A 20,452-nucleotide genomic window follows, 5' to 3' on the forward strand; every position below is an offset into this window, starting at 1 on the left:
AAGGAGGGCCAAAAGGGCTAAGTAAAAATCAAAGAAGGTAAATGGAAACACTCACCCGACAGTAGAAAAATTCAATTCACACCGATGATGCTATGAAATTAGCGAAAATTTTGAATTTTTCTACTGTCCGCTGAGTGTTTCCATTTACCTTCTTTGATTTTTACTTAGCCCTTTTGGCCCTCCTTGCTTTAATCCATTATATATATATATATATATATGGGCCAATTAGAGAAGGAATAGAGAACAACATATAATATGAAATTAGAGGAAATATTCAATGTTGAAATGAAGGTAGATATACAATAAAAAATAAATTAAAAAAAATAGAAGGTGTTGGCTATGAACTGTACCCACGCTTACTATGGTAAATGGGGTTGTGCAGGATCCAAATATGCTGGTACTGAGAATGGGGGGGGGGAGAGAGAGAGAGAGAGAGAGAGAGAGAGAGAGAGAGAGAGAGAGAGAGAGAGAGAGAGAGAGAGAGAGAGAGAGAGAGAGAGAGAGAGAGAGAGAGACACACACTTCCAAAAAGACATATTTTGATACAAATTTGCACAAGAAGCAGATACTTACATGGTCATTCTCTTCTGCAGAATCCTCTTTCAATTTAGCAAAATTTTCAGCAAGTTGAGTTCCTACAGGTTTTCGCGCAGAATTTTCCATTCTTGTTTCAGAAAGCTTCTCTGAATGACTACTCGATTTGCACTCATCACCTGATATACACTGAAAAATTTTGTGCTTTGTACCCTCAGAATTAATACATGTTCCACCATCTTTATCAGAAGAGCCCAACTTGCATAGTCCAATCTTTGCCCTGCAAGAAATATTTTTCTAAGACAAATGAGTTATTAAACAACAGTAACTTTCATCATTGTTGACAACCTATCAATAACAAATGACTTACATCATGTGTTAAAAATAATTGATTCATTACATTGCACAACTGAATCCCAATTTTACATTTGTGGATTTTTCATTATCCGACATTATGCATTCAATCTTTACGGTCCTAACATAGCAAATTGTTATAAAATTTTCTCTGATTTTACATTTTCCAGCATTTTAAGTTCCTTCACCTTTGTCCTCCTGAAAAATATAAAATCCAGGGTTTCACTTCATTAATACATGATGTAATAAGACATTACATACCTAAATATAAATATGACATTCAAAAACATACTTGTGCAGGATGGCCTACTTTTGTACAAAGAGTAATAAAAACCTTTTAATAAATTCACGTACGTATGTGAATTACTATTTCTTTTTCTATATAATTAGTATGGAATTATTTATTATACTACCACATCTTTATTTCTCTTGTAGTCTATGGTTTTAACAAGCATAAAAACACAGTTTTTCATTGTGTTGTTTCAGAAGAACAAATGCTCCCTTTTTCACAAGTGGAGTAATCCACCATCTTTAAAATTTAATGTAATGGAAAACATGAAGAAAATCTGTGCAAGCAATGATAATTTTGAATTGCCTGATGATATTTGGAATTCATAATTTGCAAATAATAATAATAAATAAAAAATGTGATCAATTTCTTTTAATTTCAAATAAAAATAAAACAAGACTGCTTGTTTCACAGTTAAGTTGTTATATTACAATAATGTAACATTGACAACATCCATTGTATAAATGATTCTATTTTGTTAAAAAGTTTTCTGCCATTGTTAAATCAAACTAAAAATAAATGTCTGATGAAGGGAGTTTGAGTTCTCCTGAAACGTCACAAGAAAAACTGTGTTTTTATGCTTGTAGTAACCGCAAACTACAAGAGAAATACAGTAATTCTACAATGCAAGCAATGCATACATACAAGAAAAATTACCACATATTTTCTTCTCTAAACATGAATAAAATGATTGATTGATTAAGTTGTTGCTCTAAGTTCACTTTATGCACAGTAAGACTAATCGAGACTGGACATACAGTTTCAAGTGGAATCCGAACCACTATGTGCCTCCACTAGGTATCAAACCTGGGACCCCTTGATTACAACGATGCTACCACTGCACCATCGGGGAGGCCTTAAACATAAATAAAGAACTTACATTATGATTATTATCATTATTTAACCAGAAACAACACAATGATAACATCATTTCTGCAAGGGTCATTCTATCGAGCAAAGTACCAGAAAAATAAAACAGTAATACAGAATTGTTTGTGGGGAGAGGAGTGCTCCATACAGGAAGTAAGTTCCATTTATTTTATGAACCACTTATATTGTCATTTGATGTACAGTCAGAGAAAGATGTATTTGGACCACTTGACCTAGAATTTCATAACATTTTAAAGCCTGTTGCCTATGCAACCTAAATAACAAAACTGTAGCTTGGGTTTGCCTTGTGGTCTGGATTAAGAATGATTGAGCATTGAGTCATACCCCCAGTTACAACAAACAACAACTGGGTGCTATGATTTGATTGATTGATTTGGTGTTTTTAAGTCCACTTTGTGCTCTGTAAGGCTAATCGCGACTGGACCTACAGTTTAAAAGTGAGATCCGAACCACTATGTGCCACCACCACGTATCGAACCTGGGACCCCTTAATTACAAGGTTACGACGCTACCACTGCACCATTGGGGAGGCCTCTGGGTGCTATGAAACCTTCAGAAGAATAATTGGTTTCTTAACAAAATATATATACATAAGAAAGATCTTCTGGGGCCTCTCAGTTCACGTAGCGGGGACACTTGTTGCATTTGGTCCTGTGTGCAATTAGCAGTGGAGGCACATTGCACACTGGTTTGGAATCCACTTTAAACTGTACATCCAGTCCAGCATAAAGTCAACTCAAAACAAACTTTGTCAAAATGAACAAACTGTTTTCTCTTCTGTTAAATACCCATTCTCAAACATTTTCTTCTTCATACCATACCTGGCTTCACTGGCTGAAGATGGTGATTCAGAGACAAAAGACATGGCATTTTGTTCACAAGTAGATATTTCCTTTTCTGGTTTGCCATTTCTTGCCACTTTTGCTTGCTGCATCTAAAACAATAGAAAAAAGATTTTATTAAATATTATTTTTTTAAAATAAAGTGTACATACAATATATCTTTCAAAAACGCAAGGCAAAAGTTTAAAAAGGCATAAAGTAAATTATAAAACAAGTATCTCAGCAAATACTGTACAAAAAATGTATTTAAATGCATATCTTCATTTGATGCTAAAATCAATGTTATTTTGTATTATCTTTGTGAGTTGTATTATGTAAACTTATAGTGAATAACGACAATAATATTCCATTCAAGAATAAGTAATAGAAATTAAGTCTCAAAATATTAACACAACTTTTCAAATGTAGTATGCCTGAATTAAGTAAAGTGTTCATGCATTAAATCCAACTACAGTAGAATGTGAAATAAATCTCATCTTTCGATCTCATATCTTGAAACTTCAGCACCATTAAAAATAAATCAACGAAGCTCAGCAGACAAAAACATTCTTCGAATTCCACATTGAATTAATTCCCAAGTAACCACAACCATTGGGCTAACGTCAGTTTTTACGTGGTAAAGGTTGGCTAGTTGGTTGCCAAATTGACGTTGGTCTTATGTTGGGCCAACGGTGGTTGCCAACGTTTGCCCAACCATGGTATAACCCTCTGCCCACAAATGTACTAAATGTGCTGGTAACATTGCAACTGATGTCATGCCTGGATTTGATTGGCTGTTATGCTCAGAGCCGCCAGGAGGAAACGAGCACGTTTTGTCTTGAGGCAACGGTCACTGGGGAAAGAGCGGTGTAGCTCTGACTGTAAACGTGTATGGTAAGTGTGGCGATATGATGGGGAATTTACGTAGTGTGGTTCCTTTAAAATTCTATAGTTTATTTGTTCATTTCTTTACCCTATATTAGGTTTTTGTTATTCTAACTTCTAATTAAATTAATATTAGTTTGGGTATTGAGGAACCTATTCTTAGAATTCTCGGTCGTATGGCCGCATTCACTATACACGCATTGACCCCTAATTACTTGTCAATTTAAGTTGTAGAATATAAATTTCAGTTGCATATCATACAGTTGTGTGATTATGGATATATAAATAAAGGGAATTTATTTACTTTTTGATTGTTACAATTCTTTAAAAGTACTTTGCACTGTTTAAAATAAAAAGGAAAAGATCTAAGTTTCTGGTTTTGAATTCGTAACTAATTTCCTAGAATAATGGACTCTGATAACAGCTTGCTTTCACTGTGCCTCTGTATGGTAGATCCTGCTTTATGCAGTTGAGGTTGAGCGTGTTGATATGAGTAAATGGGCCTTTTTTACAGCTTAGTTGCAATGGAAAATGAGTCAAAATTAGTTTCAAAAACAACTTTTTCATGCTAAGACAACTTTTAGGATTATGCTGTAAATTCTAGAGTGTAAAATAAGTAACATGTAACAGGGTTTATTTTCGAATATTTCAGTCACAGCACATACTGGAAATATAATATATTTTTCATGAAAGTAGAAGTTATTTTTAACTTGCAGTCACTCACCAGTCCTTTGTCAGCCACCATGGATGAAAGATGTGTTGGGAATTGCTTATTGTTTGTCTCTTTAGCTGTAGCAGAACAAGAACATTCTTACAGGTATTATTGTGAAGGTGGTTAAGCAATGTTATGTGCAGATTAAACTCCATGAAGGATGGAGAAGTAAGTAAACTCTAGAAGGTTTTTGTGCTACCACTTGAAGGTATGGTGCGTTGAAGGAAATAATACCAAGTGACTGAGAAAGTGCTGTGTATTTTGCTCATTTTCATAAATAACTTCAACTATTGTTTACATTTGGCCTCAAAATAAATTATGCATATATCAGAACACAAACCTATCCATTCTTTAGTATTCAGTATGTTCATCCAACATAAAAAACACATGTTGGCGCAACGTAAACACAACGCGTTGGGCTAATGTTGCAACCACGGTTAAAATTACAGTTAGCCAACAGTATGTTCTTTCGTTTCACTAACAATTTTCAGTACGGTTGGCTCAATGCTGGGCCAACCACTTTTGGTTACTTGAGTTATTAAAAACAAATACTGAACAAAATCATTTCACTTAATTACTACATTTCATAGTCAACAAATCTGGGTTCCATGCTTCGCAAAAAAATGAAACTCTACAGAGCTATGGATTTGAACTCGAGTTGCCTAATTCCTTGAAATTAAAGAAAGCCCATGCTCGAGCATTTTACCAACTGCTCTGTAACATCACAAGAAGCAAGTGACTTCATAGATGTAGATATTTGCATAAGAAACCACTTTTCCATTTTAAAATCACATTTTCACCACAGATTCTGAGAAATATTAATTTTTGAGCATTGCACAGTACTTTGCAAGATATTGTTAAATATATTTTTGTCTAATCTATTTGTAATTATGCATCTCTCTGTTCAGACTTTACAATGGTCCGTCCCCCCAAAGGTGGACCACTAGAGAATCCATTGTTTCCAACCTCACAGAAAATTCTCCAATTCCATACTTGTTCCTGTCAACATGGAGTTGCGATAGAGTAACATTACGGGTTTTATAAATTTTTATAGCAGATTTAACAGTTTTATCACATTTTAATCATTAGTCATCCTAACATTCAACCTGTCCACGCATGTACCTTGATCCTTTCTAAATGACGAAGCTTTACGTATGCACGTAATAGCCGACTTTATGACCTGAAGAAGGGGCATTTGCCACCGAAACATCGCCTACAACAACTATATACTCACTTTACGTAAGTAAATTAACTAATTTCGAATTTATGCTTATATATGATAGTGAGTAAGTCGCACGGAACCAAAATATGAATTCAGCAATCTATACGGGTAAAAAAGTGTGAGAATTTCAGAAAGTTAGGATTAGGTTAAATTCAGTTATCAATAGGATATGGTTTTTGAAAGAGTGTAGAAGGTTGGGAGTAATTCCGAAATTTCTAAAATGGAGATTTAATCCATTGAGTATGAAGGGACACGATCAGAAAAAGAAGTGTCAAATGGGGATGATTAATAGTTGCATAAGAGAAGGGTATGGTATGGTGTATAAACTAAATAGAGAATGTTTAGAACTACATTTAGAGTTAAGCTCAACATTGGACGGGATAACCTGAAATCGAATAGAAGAAAGACACCACAAATATGTGGAGGTGGCTAAGAATGAGAATAGGATAAGAATTCAAAACAAGTTAACTAGAATAAGGAAAAACACAAAGGTAGGAGATATAAAGAAAGTGGATAGGCGAGAGGAAGCAGGCGAAATGAAAAGCAATATACTTAATTTAACTGATATGGAATTGCATCTGGATTTGAACAACATTATGGAAAAAGGCCAAAAATTCACGATAGGAAAGGCTGAAATAGATAAAGAAGAGTTTATCATCGCTGCGGAAAGAATAGGGGCAATCCTGGATGATAGAGATGACAAAAGGGAATTAAGGATTAAGATACACGACATTATAGAACAACAAATCCAGAAAGAGAACGAAAAAAGGTTTGATAAAGGAGAGGGCAAAAATAGTAAAAGATACAGAAAGAGATTAAACAACGTAAAAAAAATGGGCCAAAGAGAATGACATATTTATAATAAGATCAGACAAAGAAAATAGGATGTTTGCCATAAGTAAAGAAGACTATAGGAATAAATTAGAAGAGTGTTTTACAGGCGATGACTAAATACAGAATAACACCATTAAGCCTTGTTTCCATGATTATGAAAAACTAAAATATGCTGACCAAGGCAGTAATTTATTTTATAAAAAAAAAAAACATAAACTAACGTAACGTTTCAACCTTCTAGCAAGGTCTTCTTCAGACTCTGTATCAAGTACAAAAGTAACCAGATACCACAAAAGACCATTATATATACACAAACATTACTCCCTCCAGACTATTTAGAAAGTTGTTTGGAACTTTCTAGCAGATGACTTTCACTTTGCCAACTTCACTTTCACCTAAAAGGCTAAACACAATTACTTCCATATAGAATGTGGTTGGGCTTTTAATCTCACACTCTTAATGTAAAGAATGTCAGAGTGTGTACATAGGAGAAACGAAAAACAGGCTGAAAGACAGGTTGAAACAACATAGGGATGATGTACGACTTAAGAGAGAGAGAAATGCAATATTTAAACACACGAGAGAAACAGGACATGACATAGAGTGGGATGAGGCTAAGCAGATAGGAAGGGAGAAGAGAATGCTAGTGAGAAAATGGAAGGAAGCCAAGGAAATAGAGAAGAAAGGTGAAGAAGACACAATGAACTGGAATGGGGGACTGAAGTTAAACAAAGAATGGAAGAAGATGTTGGAAAGAGTGGAAAGGACAAGAGAGAAAGAGGAAAGGAGAAGGAAGAAAAATGAAGGGAAAAGAGTGTGAGATTAAAAGCCCAACCACATTCTATATGGAAGTAATTGTGTTTAGCCTTTTAGGTGAAAGTGAAGTTGGCAAAGTGAAAGTCATCTGCTAGAAAGTTCCAAACAACTTTCTAAATAGTCTGGAGGGAGTAATGTTTGTGTATATATAATGGTCTTTTGTGGTATCTGGTTACTTTTGTACTTGATACAGAGTCTGAAGAAGACCTTGCTAGAAGGTTGAAACGTTACGTTAGTTTATGTTTTTTTTATAAAATAAATTACTGCCTTGGTCAGCATATTTTAGTTTTTCATAAATACAGAAGGTTGTTCACTTTATATCTGACCATTTTTGATGGCTACTCACCTTAAGAGATACTGCACCCCTACCACCAATCATGTTCTATTGGACCCCCAGCATTGTGGACTATCGCCCGGCATCGTGCAGCAAGCTCCAGCGCAGGACAGACATGGGAATTCTGTCCCACTCCTCCCTGCAAGCTTTCCATAGACCATCCAAGGTGCACGGGCGGTGATGTTGAAGACGTCGTTTCAACAGTCCAAATGCGCAAAAATCCATTGGACTGGCATCTGGGCTTTTCACAGGAATGTCTTCAAACGGAATGACACAAATTCCTAATTCCTCTGCCACTTTCTGATAATAACGTAGTGATGTTCTGGCGGTATGACTCGAAGTCTTGTCCATATGGATCCTCACCTGGTTCGCATCCATTCCATACAATTGTGGGATGTGCCTCCAATAGATAGGTGTCAGAATGGAGTCTTGGAAGTATCTGGCATTCACCTTCACGTTTTTGTCCACCTTGTGTACCATCAACTTACCCTCATATCCGAATCCCATCACAACCATAAAGCCACGAGGGACACTTTCCCCTCACTGACGAACACAGTTGCTGCGCCCCTTGCCGTCAATGTCACGGTATGTGATTGCCCGAATGTGACCACCAGCAGTGAGATGGACATATGATTCATCCATTGTGACAACTTTCTTCCATTTGGAATCCGCCAGGTACTTTTCATACAGTTTCCTGCAATTCGTCTTACGTTCGGCAATATGACGGGTAAAAGGTGGTGTACACGGGCCTTCCGCACACACTTCAACCTGAGGCGCTTGCGATTTGTTTTGTTCACATTTGAAGGTGCGAGGTGAAATCTGTGGGCCATATCACGTTGAGTCGGGGGATTTTCTTGGCACGCCAATCGACGGATCCCCCTTCGCACTACGGGTGACACTTTGCTTGCAGCCCTTCTCCTGGTGGTTTTCGTGGGTGAATGTTTCGCAAGGAGAGCCTGTTGTGTGTAACGGGCCACAATAGCTTTCGCAGTAGTCACCCTGAGTGTTAACCCATTCTCCCGACACTGTTTCACAATGCGTTCATATGAAAACTTAGCAGGGAAAAGTGCCATTACGTAACCCTCCCAATACAGGTTGATTTTCGAAGCCATTTGATAACATTCACTACCAACACTCACGCACCTACAAGGTGAGACACAACACTGCTCCCGCCAGCAGACCCATAGTTCCAGCATGATACGCCAGGTAGCAGCACCAAATCGAAAATGGTCGGATATAAAGCGAACCTCTGTAGAGATAACTAAGGACCCCATCAATAACATTAGGAGAGATACAAAAAGAGAGATTGAAATTAGCATAACTTTGAGTAGGAGTGAGAAAAAAAAGGCTAATAGGAGATTGTAAAAAAGGAACTATCCCTGTGGCATTCGGCATTCCTAAAATGCATAAAGATGGAGTCCCTTTAAGACCAATAATACCCATGTATTCCCACCCGGGTTATGGGATAGCTAAGATCTTGGTAGGAAGAATTAAGGTAGTACGGAAAAATACGGCTCTCAGCGTGATGAATGCATGGGAGGTTAAGAGGGGAATTGAAAACATTGAATTAGAAAATGATGACAGAATTACTAGTTTTGATATAGTCAACCTTTACCCTAGCGTACCACGAGAGAAGGCCGTGGATTGCTTACATAGATGGCTGGTGGGGAATGGTACGGATGTAATAACCAGGTGGGAGTACGTGAGGTGTATGAGAAACCCTATATCAGAGATAGTGTCAAGTATTTTCATACATTTTATTGAGAATGCAGCTTTAAACGCAGTAAGTAATGGAGTCAAGTACTACGGGAGATACGTAGACGACATCTTAGTAATTGGGAAAGATAAGGTGCTGGATGGCCTGTATGCGAACTTAGGAGAACAAGAGGCAAGAATTAAGTTCACGAGAGAGGACATGAAGGATAACAGGATTAGTTTCTTAGATTTGGAGATCAACAAGATAGATAGGAAAATCGAAACAGGCATTTTCCATAAGCCCTTAGCAGGAGATAAGTATATAAATAAGGAATCAGCACATACTATGAGGACCAAATACAATGTCTTCTTAAACTTCTTTATCCGAGCCCTAAGATTATGTAATAGTAAGACGATGATGGGAGATGAAATAACATGGATTTTTGAAATCGGTAGAAAGAATGGGTACAAAAATGAAGAAATGCGAGAACAATATGCTCTAAGAATGAAAATAAAGATAGAGTAAATAAGGGGGAGGAAAAATAAGAGGAGGATGTAAATGAGGAAAAAGGGTAATATAGTTATGTGGTTATCCCGTACTTCAGGGGAGTGTCGGAAAAAGTGGAAAAAGTAACAAAAACATACAAAATTAAATGTGGGATGAAAGCCCCTAAATGCGTAGAAAAACACTTTAATAGTTACAAAAGAGAGGGAAAAACAAAGGGCGATGAATTAGAAGGAAAAAGGGGCATATATAGAATCAAATGTCAGTGTAAGAAAGAATATGTGGGGCAAACTGGCAGGAGTATGGGGATTAGATGGAAAGAGCATGATAAAGATATTAGAAATGGAAACCCCCGCATGGGATTATCGGAGCATGTATTAGAAGAGGAGCATGAGATAATCACTTGGGAAGTTATAAGCGAGGAAGACAAATTATTAAGCAGGAATGTTTACGAGGCCTCATTTATATGTAAAGATAAAGAAAATAAGCTGAATAGGGATGATGGGAATATTGATAAAATTTGGTTAGGAATGTTGAAGAAATGGAATAATCAAGAATATAAAGAAATCGGTTTCAAGGTTAACCCAGACGTTGAGCGGGAGGCAAGTCTCATATGCGACTTCTAGTTTGAAATGACGTAACAGCAGGAGAGGGGAGTAAGGGAAAGGTGGAAAAGTGACTCACTCGCAACCTCGAGCATTTGAAAGCATACCAGTTCTTGTCCACGTGTATCAGTGTTAGGGTAACCTCACCGGTTTTAACAATTTTTAACAGTAATTGAACATACTTGTTCCTGTCAATATGGAGCTGCGATAGAGTAACATTATGGGTTCTAACAGTTTTTATAGCAGTTTTAACAGTTTTACCATGTTTTAGTCATTAGTCATCCTAACATTCAACCTGTCCACGCATGTACCTTGATCCTTTCTAAATGACAAAGCTTTACGTATGCACGTAATAGCCGACTTTATGACCTGAAGAAGGGGGCAGTTGACACCGAAACGTCGTCTACAACAACTATATACTCACTTTACGTAAGTAAATTAACTAATTTCGATTTTATGCTTACATATGATAGTGAGTAAGTCGCACGGAACCAAAAAATGAATTCCAATTATGACTTCATGTTGTAAGGAAGGATGTAAATTTCTCACCATTGCCCAATCTGTGTAGTAAAGGGACCTGTAGCAAAATTGGCTACTTTCTGCTAGTTCTCAAGACCATGTTACTGCATTAACGATTTCTGGACTTGGCAATTATTCAGGGTGGTCCGATAACTTTTGGAGAAGTGTACATACAAGGTTTCCTTTATAAGAAATTGCATATTATTTGTGACTGGCCACCTAAGACATTAAACTAAGGCCACCTTAAAACTATAAGAAGTCCACATGTTTGAGCCTATGCTGAAGAAATTAGATGCATTTGTAAGCAATTAGTTTTTCTTTTTTAATTTAATTTGTATGTATGTCCCAGCCAGGGGCAGGAAACTGCAAAGGATGATGATGAGGTATGTTTACATGTAAAAAAATTCAACCCTTCCACTCTTCCACACAACACTTCGTTAAAAAAACTTGGCTTAAAAATTCAAATTTTTAACCAATGTTGCCCAAATTTCCACCTAAATTTTAGAAGAAGTGATTTTGTTCTTTATATATGATTTTGTTCTATACATCAACATATTGTACAAGGGTGATTCAACGTTGATCAAGACATTTATGAATAAAAAAGTGGTAAATAGCTGGTGAACAATAAAACTGCCAGAGGATGTACCTTCATTTTTTGTAAGTACTGCACATTCGCACCAATGTAAATAACTCAATATGCCGACCAAGGCAGAAATTTATTTTACTATAAAACAAACTAAATGTAATGTTGCAACCTTCTAGCAAGGTCTTCTTCAGACTATATACCAAGTACAAATGTAACAAGGTACAAGAACAGGACGATATATATACACAAAAATACTCCCCAGACTATTAGAAAGTTGTTCTGGAACATTCTAGAAGGTGGTATTCCCTTGTCAACTTTACTTTCACCTGAAAGTGAATGTGGTTGGACTCTTTATCTCATGCTCTATTTCCTTCATTCTTCTTCCTTCTTCTCTCCTCTTTCACTATTGTCCTTTCCCCTCTTTCTAACACCTTCTTCCATTCTTTGTTTATCATCAGTCCCCCATTCCAGTTCATTGTGTCTTCTTCACCTTTCTTCTCTATTTCCTTGGCCTCTTTTCATTTTCTCACTAGCATTCTATTCTCCTTTCCTATCTGCTTAGCCTCATCGCACTCTATGTCATGTCCTGTTTCTCTCGTGTGTTTAAATGTAGAGTTCTTGGTTCGTTGTAAGAGGCTAATGTATAGACAAATGCTAGTCAGACAAGAATATAGTCACCAGTCCACATTCACATTGTATTGTTTACCGCAGCACGTTTGAATGTCTCTCATTAAAATGTCTCATCTTGTTGACTAGACAATTATTCAAACGACAATAAGCTTAACTATTGTAAAATGTTCTGTTGGTAAGAACAGCGAGACAATCCAGATGTGAATTATCGGGGACATTTATGCAGGGAAGAAGCCAAAAAAATTCCAACAATTTCGGGAATCGAATCCGGATCTCCCGCGTGTTTCTCAAACGCTCTACCGAAAAGATCACCGCAGCTCCTTGGATGAGTTCCATACTTTGATTATTTCAATTTATTTTAATATATTTTCTTGTTTTTATGGATTTTCTTCAACCTTAAAATGTCTCACCTCGCTGACCAGGCAATTATTTCGTAACAAAGAAACAAAAAAAAAAAATGCTCCCAGAATTTGTTAAAAATCGAATGACTAGAAAGTAATTTCTAATGTTTTCATAAATACTATATATATGTAGATCTCTACTACTTAATAGTAGTAGTGGTATTAGTAGTATTATTAGTAGTAATTCAGCTAAGTAATTAATTATAAGTATTATTAATTAATTACGATTATTATTATTTAATTAAAGTATAATAAAACAATGGTAATGTGAATTTGGAGAAAGTTTTAGAAATAACACCCCCTTGATGAAATCCTGCGTACGCTACTGCTCAAACCCACAGCTCTTAACATGATCTTTTCCTCCTACCATCACAACATTAAGGTTACAACATTAAGAGCTACATAGCAAAAAAAAAAAAAAAAAAAAATTATATCCAGAAAACTTGATTTTCCCATGAGAACTAAGCGCAGAAAAATTTTGTAACACTACTTCTGATATCAGATATCCTAAAATGCATACAAATATATGTATTAAATACATTTTTTTCCAAAATTGTCATGCAACCAACTATTTTTATTGGACCACTTAATACAGAATGATTATCTCTTATTAATATTATAATATTTGTTATGTTATCCTCTGTTTGCAATATCTCTAGGGACACCACTGACCATGATTCATGTGAGAGAAGGGTTATGATTACATACCAACTTCCGAGTCACATTTGCTGGAATCCTGTGACGCAAGCAATAGTTGGACAACTGGGAAGATTGGTCAATCGTAATGTCTGGGTTGATGCCAATCCAAGCAAACACGCCCATAATAGAATTATTTGAAGCACTAGAATCCTTTACAGATCTGAATATGTATTTGACAGATTGACCTGAAAAAATATTCAAAATACATGTTGACTTCTAGAAGTTTTCAAAACGTCTCTCTTTGACATACACTTAATGAACATGAAAATATATCAAACCTAGTATTTTATTTAGTTGTCACCAGTTTCTTGGGAAGGGACACATTAATTGGCACACTGAAAATATCAGCTGAAGTATGCACATCCATGAATCAGTAAAATTACAGATAAATTAACATGATACAGTAGAGCGTCGATTATCCGAAGTAATTGGGGGACATGGGTGTTCGGAAAACTGGTTTGTTCGGATAATCAAACTGTACATGTTTATTTGCCAAAAAGAAGTACTGCACAGTAAATTTATTCATAAAAACAGGCATCTCTTTAAGTATGTATTACAAAGTAACGTACAAAGGCAACTTTAGTAGGAATATATAGTATGTGGTACAGTTTATTAAACAAAATTATGTACATATTACATACGCATTTTGCATGAACAATACACACAGTACACAAAATTAACGTTTAAAAAAATCCTTTATTTTGGTCTGTCTAAGCAAGCCTACACGCTTACGAGCAGCTAAGTCACGTACTTTTTTCATTACAGATATCTGAAAGTGAGCGAGTACACAGTTTGGTTAAGCGGTCGTTCGGTTGACCGACGTTCGGATAATCGACGCTCTACTGTGTGTATATATATATATAAAAATCAAAGAAGGTAAAAGGAGTGAGTGTTTCCTTTTACCTTCTTTGATTTTTACTTAGCCCTTTTGGCCCTCCTTGCTTTTATCCATTATTATCCACTTTATATATATATACGTATATATATACGTATATATATATATATATATATATATATATATATATTAGGGTGGATCAAATGAAAACGGAACAGGGGCCACAGAATGATATCAACAAGTATTATTTCAAACATAATCTCCAAAGTAATACAAGCACTTGTCGTACTGTTTCACCAAGCGGTGAATACCCAGCTTGGAGAACTCCTTCAGCAGAGATGGGAACCAGTTGCGAACATTGTACATTATAGGCATGGGCATAAGGGGGGGGGGGGGCAAACGCCCCCCTGATCATGCACGTCCGCAGATTTCATCCATGGAGGAACAAGCAAGGTATTTTTCCATGGTGCATATCACCCCGATAATAGTGTTGCCCCCTTCAAAAAACTACTCTTGAATTTGAAATGATCGCATTCCTGCATCCCCATTATAATGTAAATTATTATGACTGAAATAAAATTATACGTGTGAAAATGTACTTTTAGATTGGCATTCATTTTCTATGGGGGAGCTGTGGCCATCCGTGTCCCCCTTCAAGACGTGCATGTCCCTATATTATTATATATTCACCTATAAATTTAGGATAGAGGAATCTTATCGCCGTTAATAAACAATATTATACTCTTACAGAAAATGAGGTATTTTCAAGCCGATGAAAGTTCAACGCTACCACGGGGAAAGAAGATGCAGTGGTGCAACCACAGGGGGACAGGGGGCACCAATGTGGTTCCCCTAAGCCAAACCGGTTTTTATCATGATAAGTAGTAAATACAAATAAACAGTAAAGTAACCAAATTTGGCATATGCTGTGAGGCCAGTATCTGTACCACATCCCAGTACAGATCTAACTGTAGAAGATGGATGGGAACATGAGGCAGCTACCAAAGTTCAAAATGAAAAGCAAGATCATTCTACTTTCGAAGCCTCTTCCTGTAAACCTCATCTGCTTATACAAGGTGAATTAAAGAACCCTGTTCTGGATTTGAAATTAGGAAAATTTGGCCGAATTGTTGGTATCTACAATAGGCTGAAAGGCTGGAATGTCCTTCAGAAAGACACCAAAGTGTGTTTCTTTCGTAACCAACAGGATGAGAGTTTGAAGAGTTTAATTCAAGAGAAAACGATAGTGTATTGTAATAATATTTGCATGGCCGTAGACAGGAAATGTTTTCGGGGGGGGTTCATACATAATTGTTCCCATGGGCGTCGCGAGAAATTTGAATAATAGTAATAACAATAATTATACAATAATAATAAAACAATTTTATTCCATAATAATAATAGGCCTAATAATAATACTACTACTACTAATAATAATAATAATTATTATTATTATTGTAACCGCCCCTGTTGTTGTTATATACTTGACGGGGCTTACTCAATCTAGCAGATGAGTGAATATCCAGCACAAGTTGGGTTCTTTTTTTTTTTACGTTTCATACAGTATGTACTGAAATCCACAATTACTATAGTTTGTTATTAAATTTTAGATACCTTCAAGAAAAAGCTTTAAATGTCTGATAAAAATTTTAGTCACAATGTTTTTGTTGTTTGATCTTAAAACACAATTTTTGGAATTTTGAAAAGTATGGAACCAGTTATTATTTTTTAAAAACTTAGCCTGGTGCATGGATTGTCTCAATCGTGAATGTAAAGCGCTACGAAATTGGAGATCCTAGGTTTGAACTCCTATCAAGGGGATTTCAACTTTATCGAACAGGGAATTACAAATTTGGAAAGGGAACTTTGGGACAATCATAAGTGAATTTTCAGTCTATATTCCTTGTGAAGCAGGAACAAGACTGGAAAGAGGACAGCAGAAGTGAAAATGGAGGGGTCGCGGGCGAGTTGCGATTCCGGGAATAAATCCTGTTTCACTCAAGTTTCAGAATTCCAAATGTATGAAAATGCTGGCTTGATCGTTTCAACCTTGTCTCCTTGTATTTTGTGATGCTTCGAAAAAAATTTGGAAAATGAGTTACAGATTTTGGTTTGTGAACTTCCATTAATCCAACATGTCAGAAGTTTCGGGGGGGGGGGTTTGAACCCTAGAAACCCCCCCTCTAAATACGGCCATGAATATTTGTGATGATATGGATTTGTTTGATCATGAATATGAAACAATATAGCGGAGACTTCACTGATTCCTCGAAAACTAGTTGGAAGGCTCTTCTTTTGCACAATGGGAACAAATTTCCTTCTGTGCCGTTGTTTTGTACAAGTAACATGAAGGAAACACATGAAAATGCTGTTAGAAAAAATTCATTATAACTAGTATTGGTGGATCATATGCTTCATTTAAAAGTAATTGCGTTGTTATAGGGTTTGCAGCTCGGCTATACTAAATTTTGCTGCTTCTTGTGCGAAATGGGACAGCAGGGACAAGAATAATCATTGCAACAAGAAAGAATGGCCAAATCGTGAATCACATACACCTGGACAGTCAAAATGTTGTACATCCCTCACTAGTTCACTCTGATATGATTCTTCTTCCTCCACTTCATATCAAGTTAGGGAGGGCTTTTCAAAATCTTCGTTAAGGCGATGGACAAAAAAGGTGCCGAGTTTCATTATTTGAAGGAAACATTTCCTCGTGTTAGGATGCTAAAATCAAGGAAGGAATTTTTGTGTGCTCCCAAATTAGAGCTTTGATTAACAAATAAAATATTTAAAGGTCTGTTTAGCGAAATTGAAAGATCAGTGTGGAGTTATTCCCTGACAATCTCGGTGCCATCAAGTGGCGAACACGGGAAGCGTTTTCACCAAGACATCTGTCATGGAAAGAGGTACCAGGGACAATAGAGGGAAAGAATGCTTACCGATTACTGTTGGATGCTGAAAGAGATATTCCAGGTGCAGAATGCAGATAAAAATCAACAACTCTCATATTTTAGTTAAGTTGAATAATGTCGTATGTACGAGAAAGTACCAGAAAGTAAGTTTCCCTATTTTTTTCCCGTGAAAGTAAACATAATGAGCCGTGTAAATTGCGCATGCGCAGCAGAGCTAAGACGTATCAATCATATGCCAGGCGGACAGATCCCGCCCGGTGCCAGTAGCGAGGCAGCAGTGGTCCGAAATGGAAGCTCGTATTCCTTCTCCCGCCGCATGCCAGTAGCGATGCAGCAGTGGTCCGAAATGGAAGCTCGTATTCCTTCTCCCGCCGCATGCGAGGTTTGGTCGGTGATAAAGTTCCTGAATGCACAAAGCATTGCACCAATTGACATTCATCGTCAGCTCTGTGAGGTCTATGGGCCGAACATTATGAGTAAGCAGATGGTGCGTCGCTGGTGTCGGCAGTTTTCGGAAGGTCGTTGAAGTGTCCATGATGAAGAGTGCAGTGGGCATCCGTCCCTCATCACTGATGATCTGGTTGAGCTGGTGCGGCAGCGCATCGTAGAGAACAGTCGCTTCACGATTACAGAGTTGAGTAGCCTTTTTCCGCAGATATCGTGATCCGTGTTGCATGAGATTGTCATGCAGCGCCTGCTGTTCAAAAAATTGTGTGCCAGGTGGGTGCCGAAAAACCTGACACCCGAACACAAAATGAAATGTTCAGGAGCAGCACTGACATTCCTGCAATGGTACCATGATGACGGCGATGATTTCCTCGACAGGATCATCACGGGCGACGAGACGTGGATTTCGCACTTCACCCCGGAAACCAAGCAGCAGTCAATGCATTGGCGGCATAGTGGATCTCCGGTCAAGAACTTCAAACAGACGCTGTCGGTACAGAAAGTGATGTACACCGTGTTTTGGGACAGGAAGGGCATTTTGCTCATTGACTTCCTCCCCAGAGGTGAAACGGTGAACGCTGACCATTACTGTGAAACACTACGGAAATTGCGACGTGCCATTCAAAACAAGAGGCTTACTGCAGGTATTGTGCTCCTCCATGACAATGCTTGTCCACATACGGCTCGGCGCACAGCAGCTGTTTTCACGGAATTTGGCTGGGAGTTGTTTGATCATCCACCTTACAGTCCTGATCTGGCTCCCAGCGATTTTCACGTTTTCTTGCACCTCACGAAATTCCTGTCCTCCGGTGAGCGTTTTGGCATCGATGAAGAGCTGAAGACGTCTGTCACACGTTGGTTCCATTCACAGGCGGCAGAGTTCTACGACAGTGGGATTCAAAAGTTGATACCACAATACGACAAGTGTCTCAATTCTGGTGGTTGCTATGTTGAAAAATAGCTGAACCTTTGCTGTACCTGTTGCCAATAAATGGTTTCCTGAAACTGTGTTGGTTTTTTTTTTAAAAAATAGGGAAACTTACTTTCTGGATGCTAATCGTATGTATGTAAAGATGCACAAAAATATTTCACACTTAACCTGGGTGTCACAAAGAAACTGTGGGTGATGGAGAAAAACTACTTACACATTTTAATTCAGTGTAAAAACTACTATTAGGATCAGCTATTTTTCCTTGTGTGCCAGAAAAAAATTCACTTTTGTTCCCCAGTGTAATCACCAGCAGAGTCAGTAATAAGGCGACCCAGGGTCTTAACCCAGGTACCTTTTTCTCACGGCTAACAAGATTTTTGGTATTTTCACAGGAAACAGCAGCATCTAGGAAATCTACGCAAAAGCTACATTACATAAAGCTGGTAATATCAAAATATAGAATTGTGATAAGAAAAAGCAGCAGCATCATCGTGAAAATTTATCCGATAATAGAAAACAAGCCGTTCGAGGATTAGAATGGAAGATTCCGACCTGTATCTCTGGCAATGGACTAGGTGTTACCTTAGCCTTTAAGAAAGAGTCCAATACAAAAAGGTAACGATACCTGTGGTGTCCAAAGGAGCCGGACACGGGTACCGACATGGTGATAGATCAGGGCTATACAATGGGTGTTCCAACACTGTCCACCCAAACATCGCCAATGTGTTCTTTGTGACAACTGACGTATGTGGTCGCGTGTTGTCATGCAGCAGACAACAGGCCACGTCGTTTGGCTTTGATTGCTGCTCTGGCGATACTGGTGCCAGACCACCTACACATATCACGTGCTCACGCGCGACTATCTACAGCGAGTCCATTATGCAGTAGGAGTTTCCTTCTTTACCTCCCGCTCTACCTCTACACAGGGTTGTCACCACACACATATATAAATATAACCCAATACATCCACTGTTCTGTTTTCATTTGATCCACCCTCATAAATAGTGCATAATTTAGTGCAAAATTCTGCAACTCTGTTATTTTTATAAATAACCCATGGTGCAACAGGCCATTTAGAGCCCGTGCCTACCTACTCACTCACTCACTCACCCGAGGTGGGAAATCATCCAACCAGTTACAGGGTGACATGTAGTCAGCACGACAAACCCCCAGTCGTTGTTGTAGGTATTTATGTCCAGGTTACAGTACTCATTCGTAGCTCCTCAAATTCCTCTCGATGGTGGGTGGCCAAAATCTGAGGAGAAAAGTCGCTTCCCCCAGGAGACTCGAACCAGCTATGACTATAATTCGTCATAATGTTTTTTTGAAATTAAACAGCCATTTATGACTATAATTCGCCATAATACATTTTTTTAAATTAAATAACAATGTTAATGTAATTAGGATTCATCGTGTTCTCTTGGTGGCGTAAATCTTTCAAGAGCTCTTATGTCCATGCAGTTAGCACAGTCATCGGTAGATGCCCTCAGTGTGCAGGCTGCTATCGGCTTTCGTTCCACGAATCCAACACTAGATGGTTGGGCAGCGACACAGCTGATCGAGCGGGGACAAAGGAGGGAGGCTGTTCGGAAGTAGATCAATAGAAGTCTGACGTGACATACAAAAAAGGCAGACGCAAATTCTGCATGTTTCAAGGGGAACTTTGCATCTTCCAGTGACAAATAATTATTCAACCTGATGGATACGTCATGTGAGACGCATCGGCCACCTAGAATTATAGAAACAGGTCTTCGCCGCAGTGTTCTGAGTGAATAGGTAAACCTGGGAATTCAGTTGCCATGCATGATAACCCACCATGGAGGTAAGTGTGTTCCTTCAAAAAAAGATCGCTGGTATACACCTTTGTGAAATGCGGTAAGTCACAATTTTATTTCCGCTACAAAGCACGGAACTTACGAGTGAGTTTGGAGCAAATTTCGTAGTAATCAGTTGATGTAAAGCTGCAGAAAGTACATCACAAAGAAGAAAATGGAC

The 20,452-nt window shown here is 37.7% G+C and overlaps 1 protein-coding gene across 2 annotated transcripts in view; it reads right to left on the reverse strand.

Moving 5' to 3' along the window:
- Positions 1–20,452, reverse strand: part of LOC145990865 (uncharacterized) — an 80,553-nt gene that overhangs the window by 10,531 nt on the left and 49,570 nt on the right. For both annotated transcript variants that reach the window (XM_083126309.1, XM_083126310.1), the window contains exons 3-5: positions 13,342–13,517; positions 2,890–3,002; positions 574–814 (exon numbers count right to left, since the gene is read on the reverse strand). In XM_083126309.1, coding sequence (XP_082982435.1) covers positions 574–814; positions 2,890–3,002; positions 13,342–13,517 — 530 coding nt within the window. The remainder of the gene's footprint in view (positions 1–573; positions 815–2,889; positions 3,003–13,341; positions 13,518–20,452) is intronic.

This window comes from Lepisma saccharinum, chromosome 8, assembly GCF_977018435.1.
Source record: "Lepisma saccharinum chromosome 8, izLepSacc3.1, whole genome shotgun sequence".
NCBI lineage: Eukaryota > Metazoa > Arthropoda > Insecta > Zygentoma > Lepismatidae > Lepisma > Lepisma saccharinum.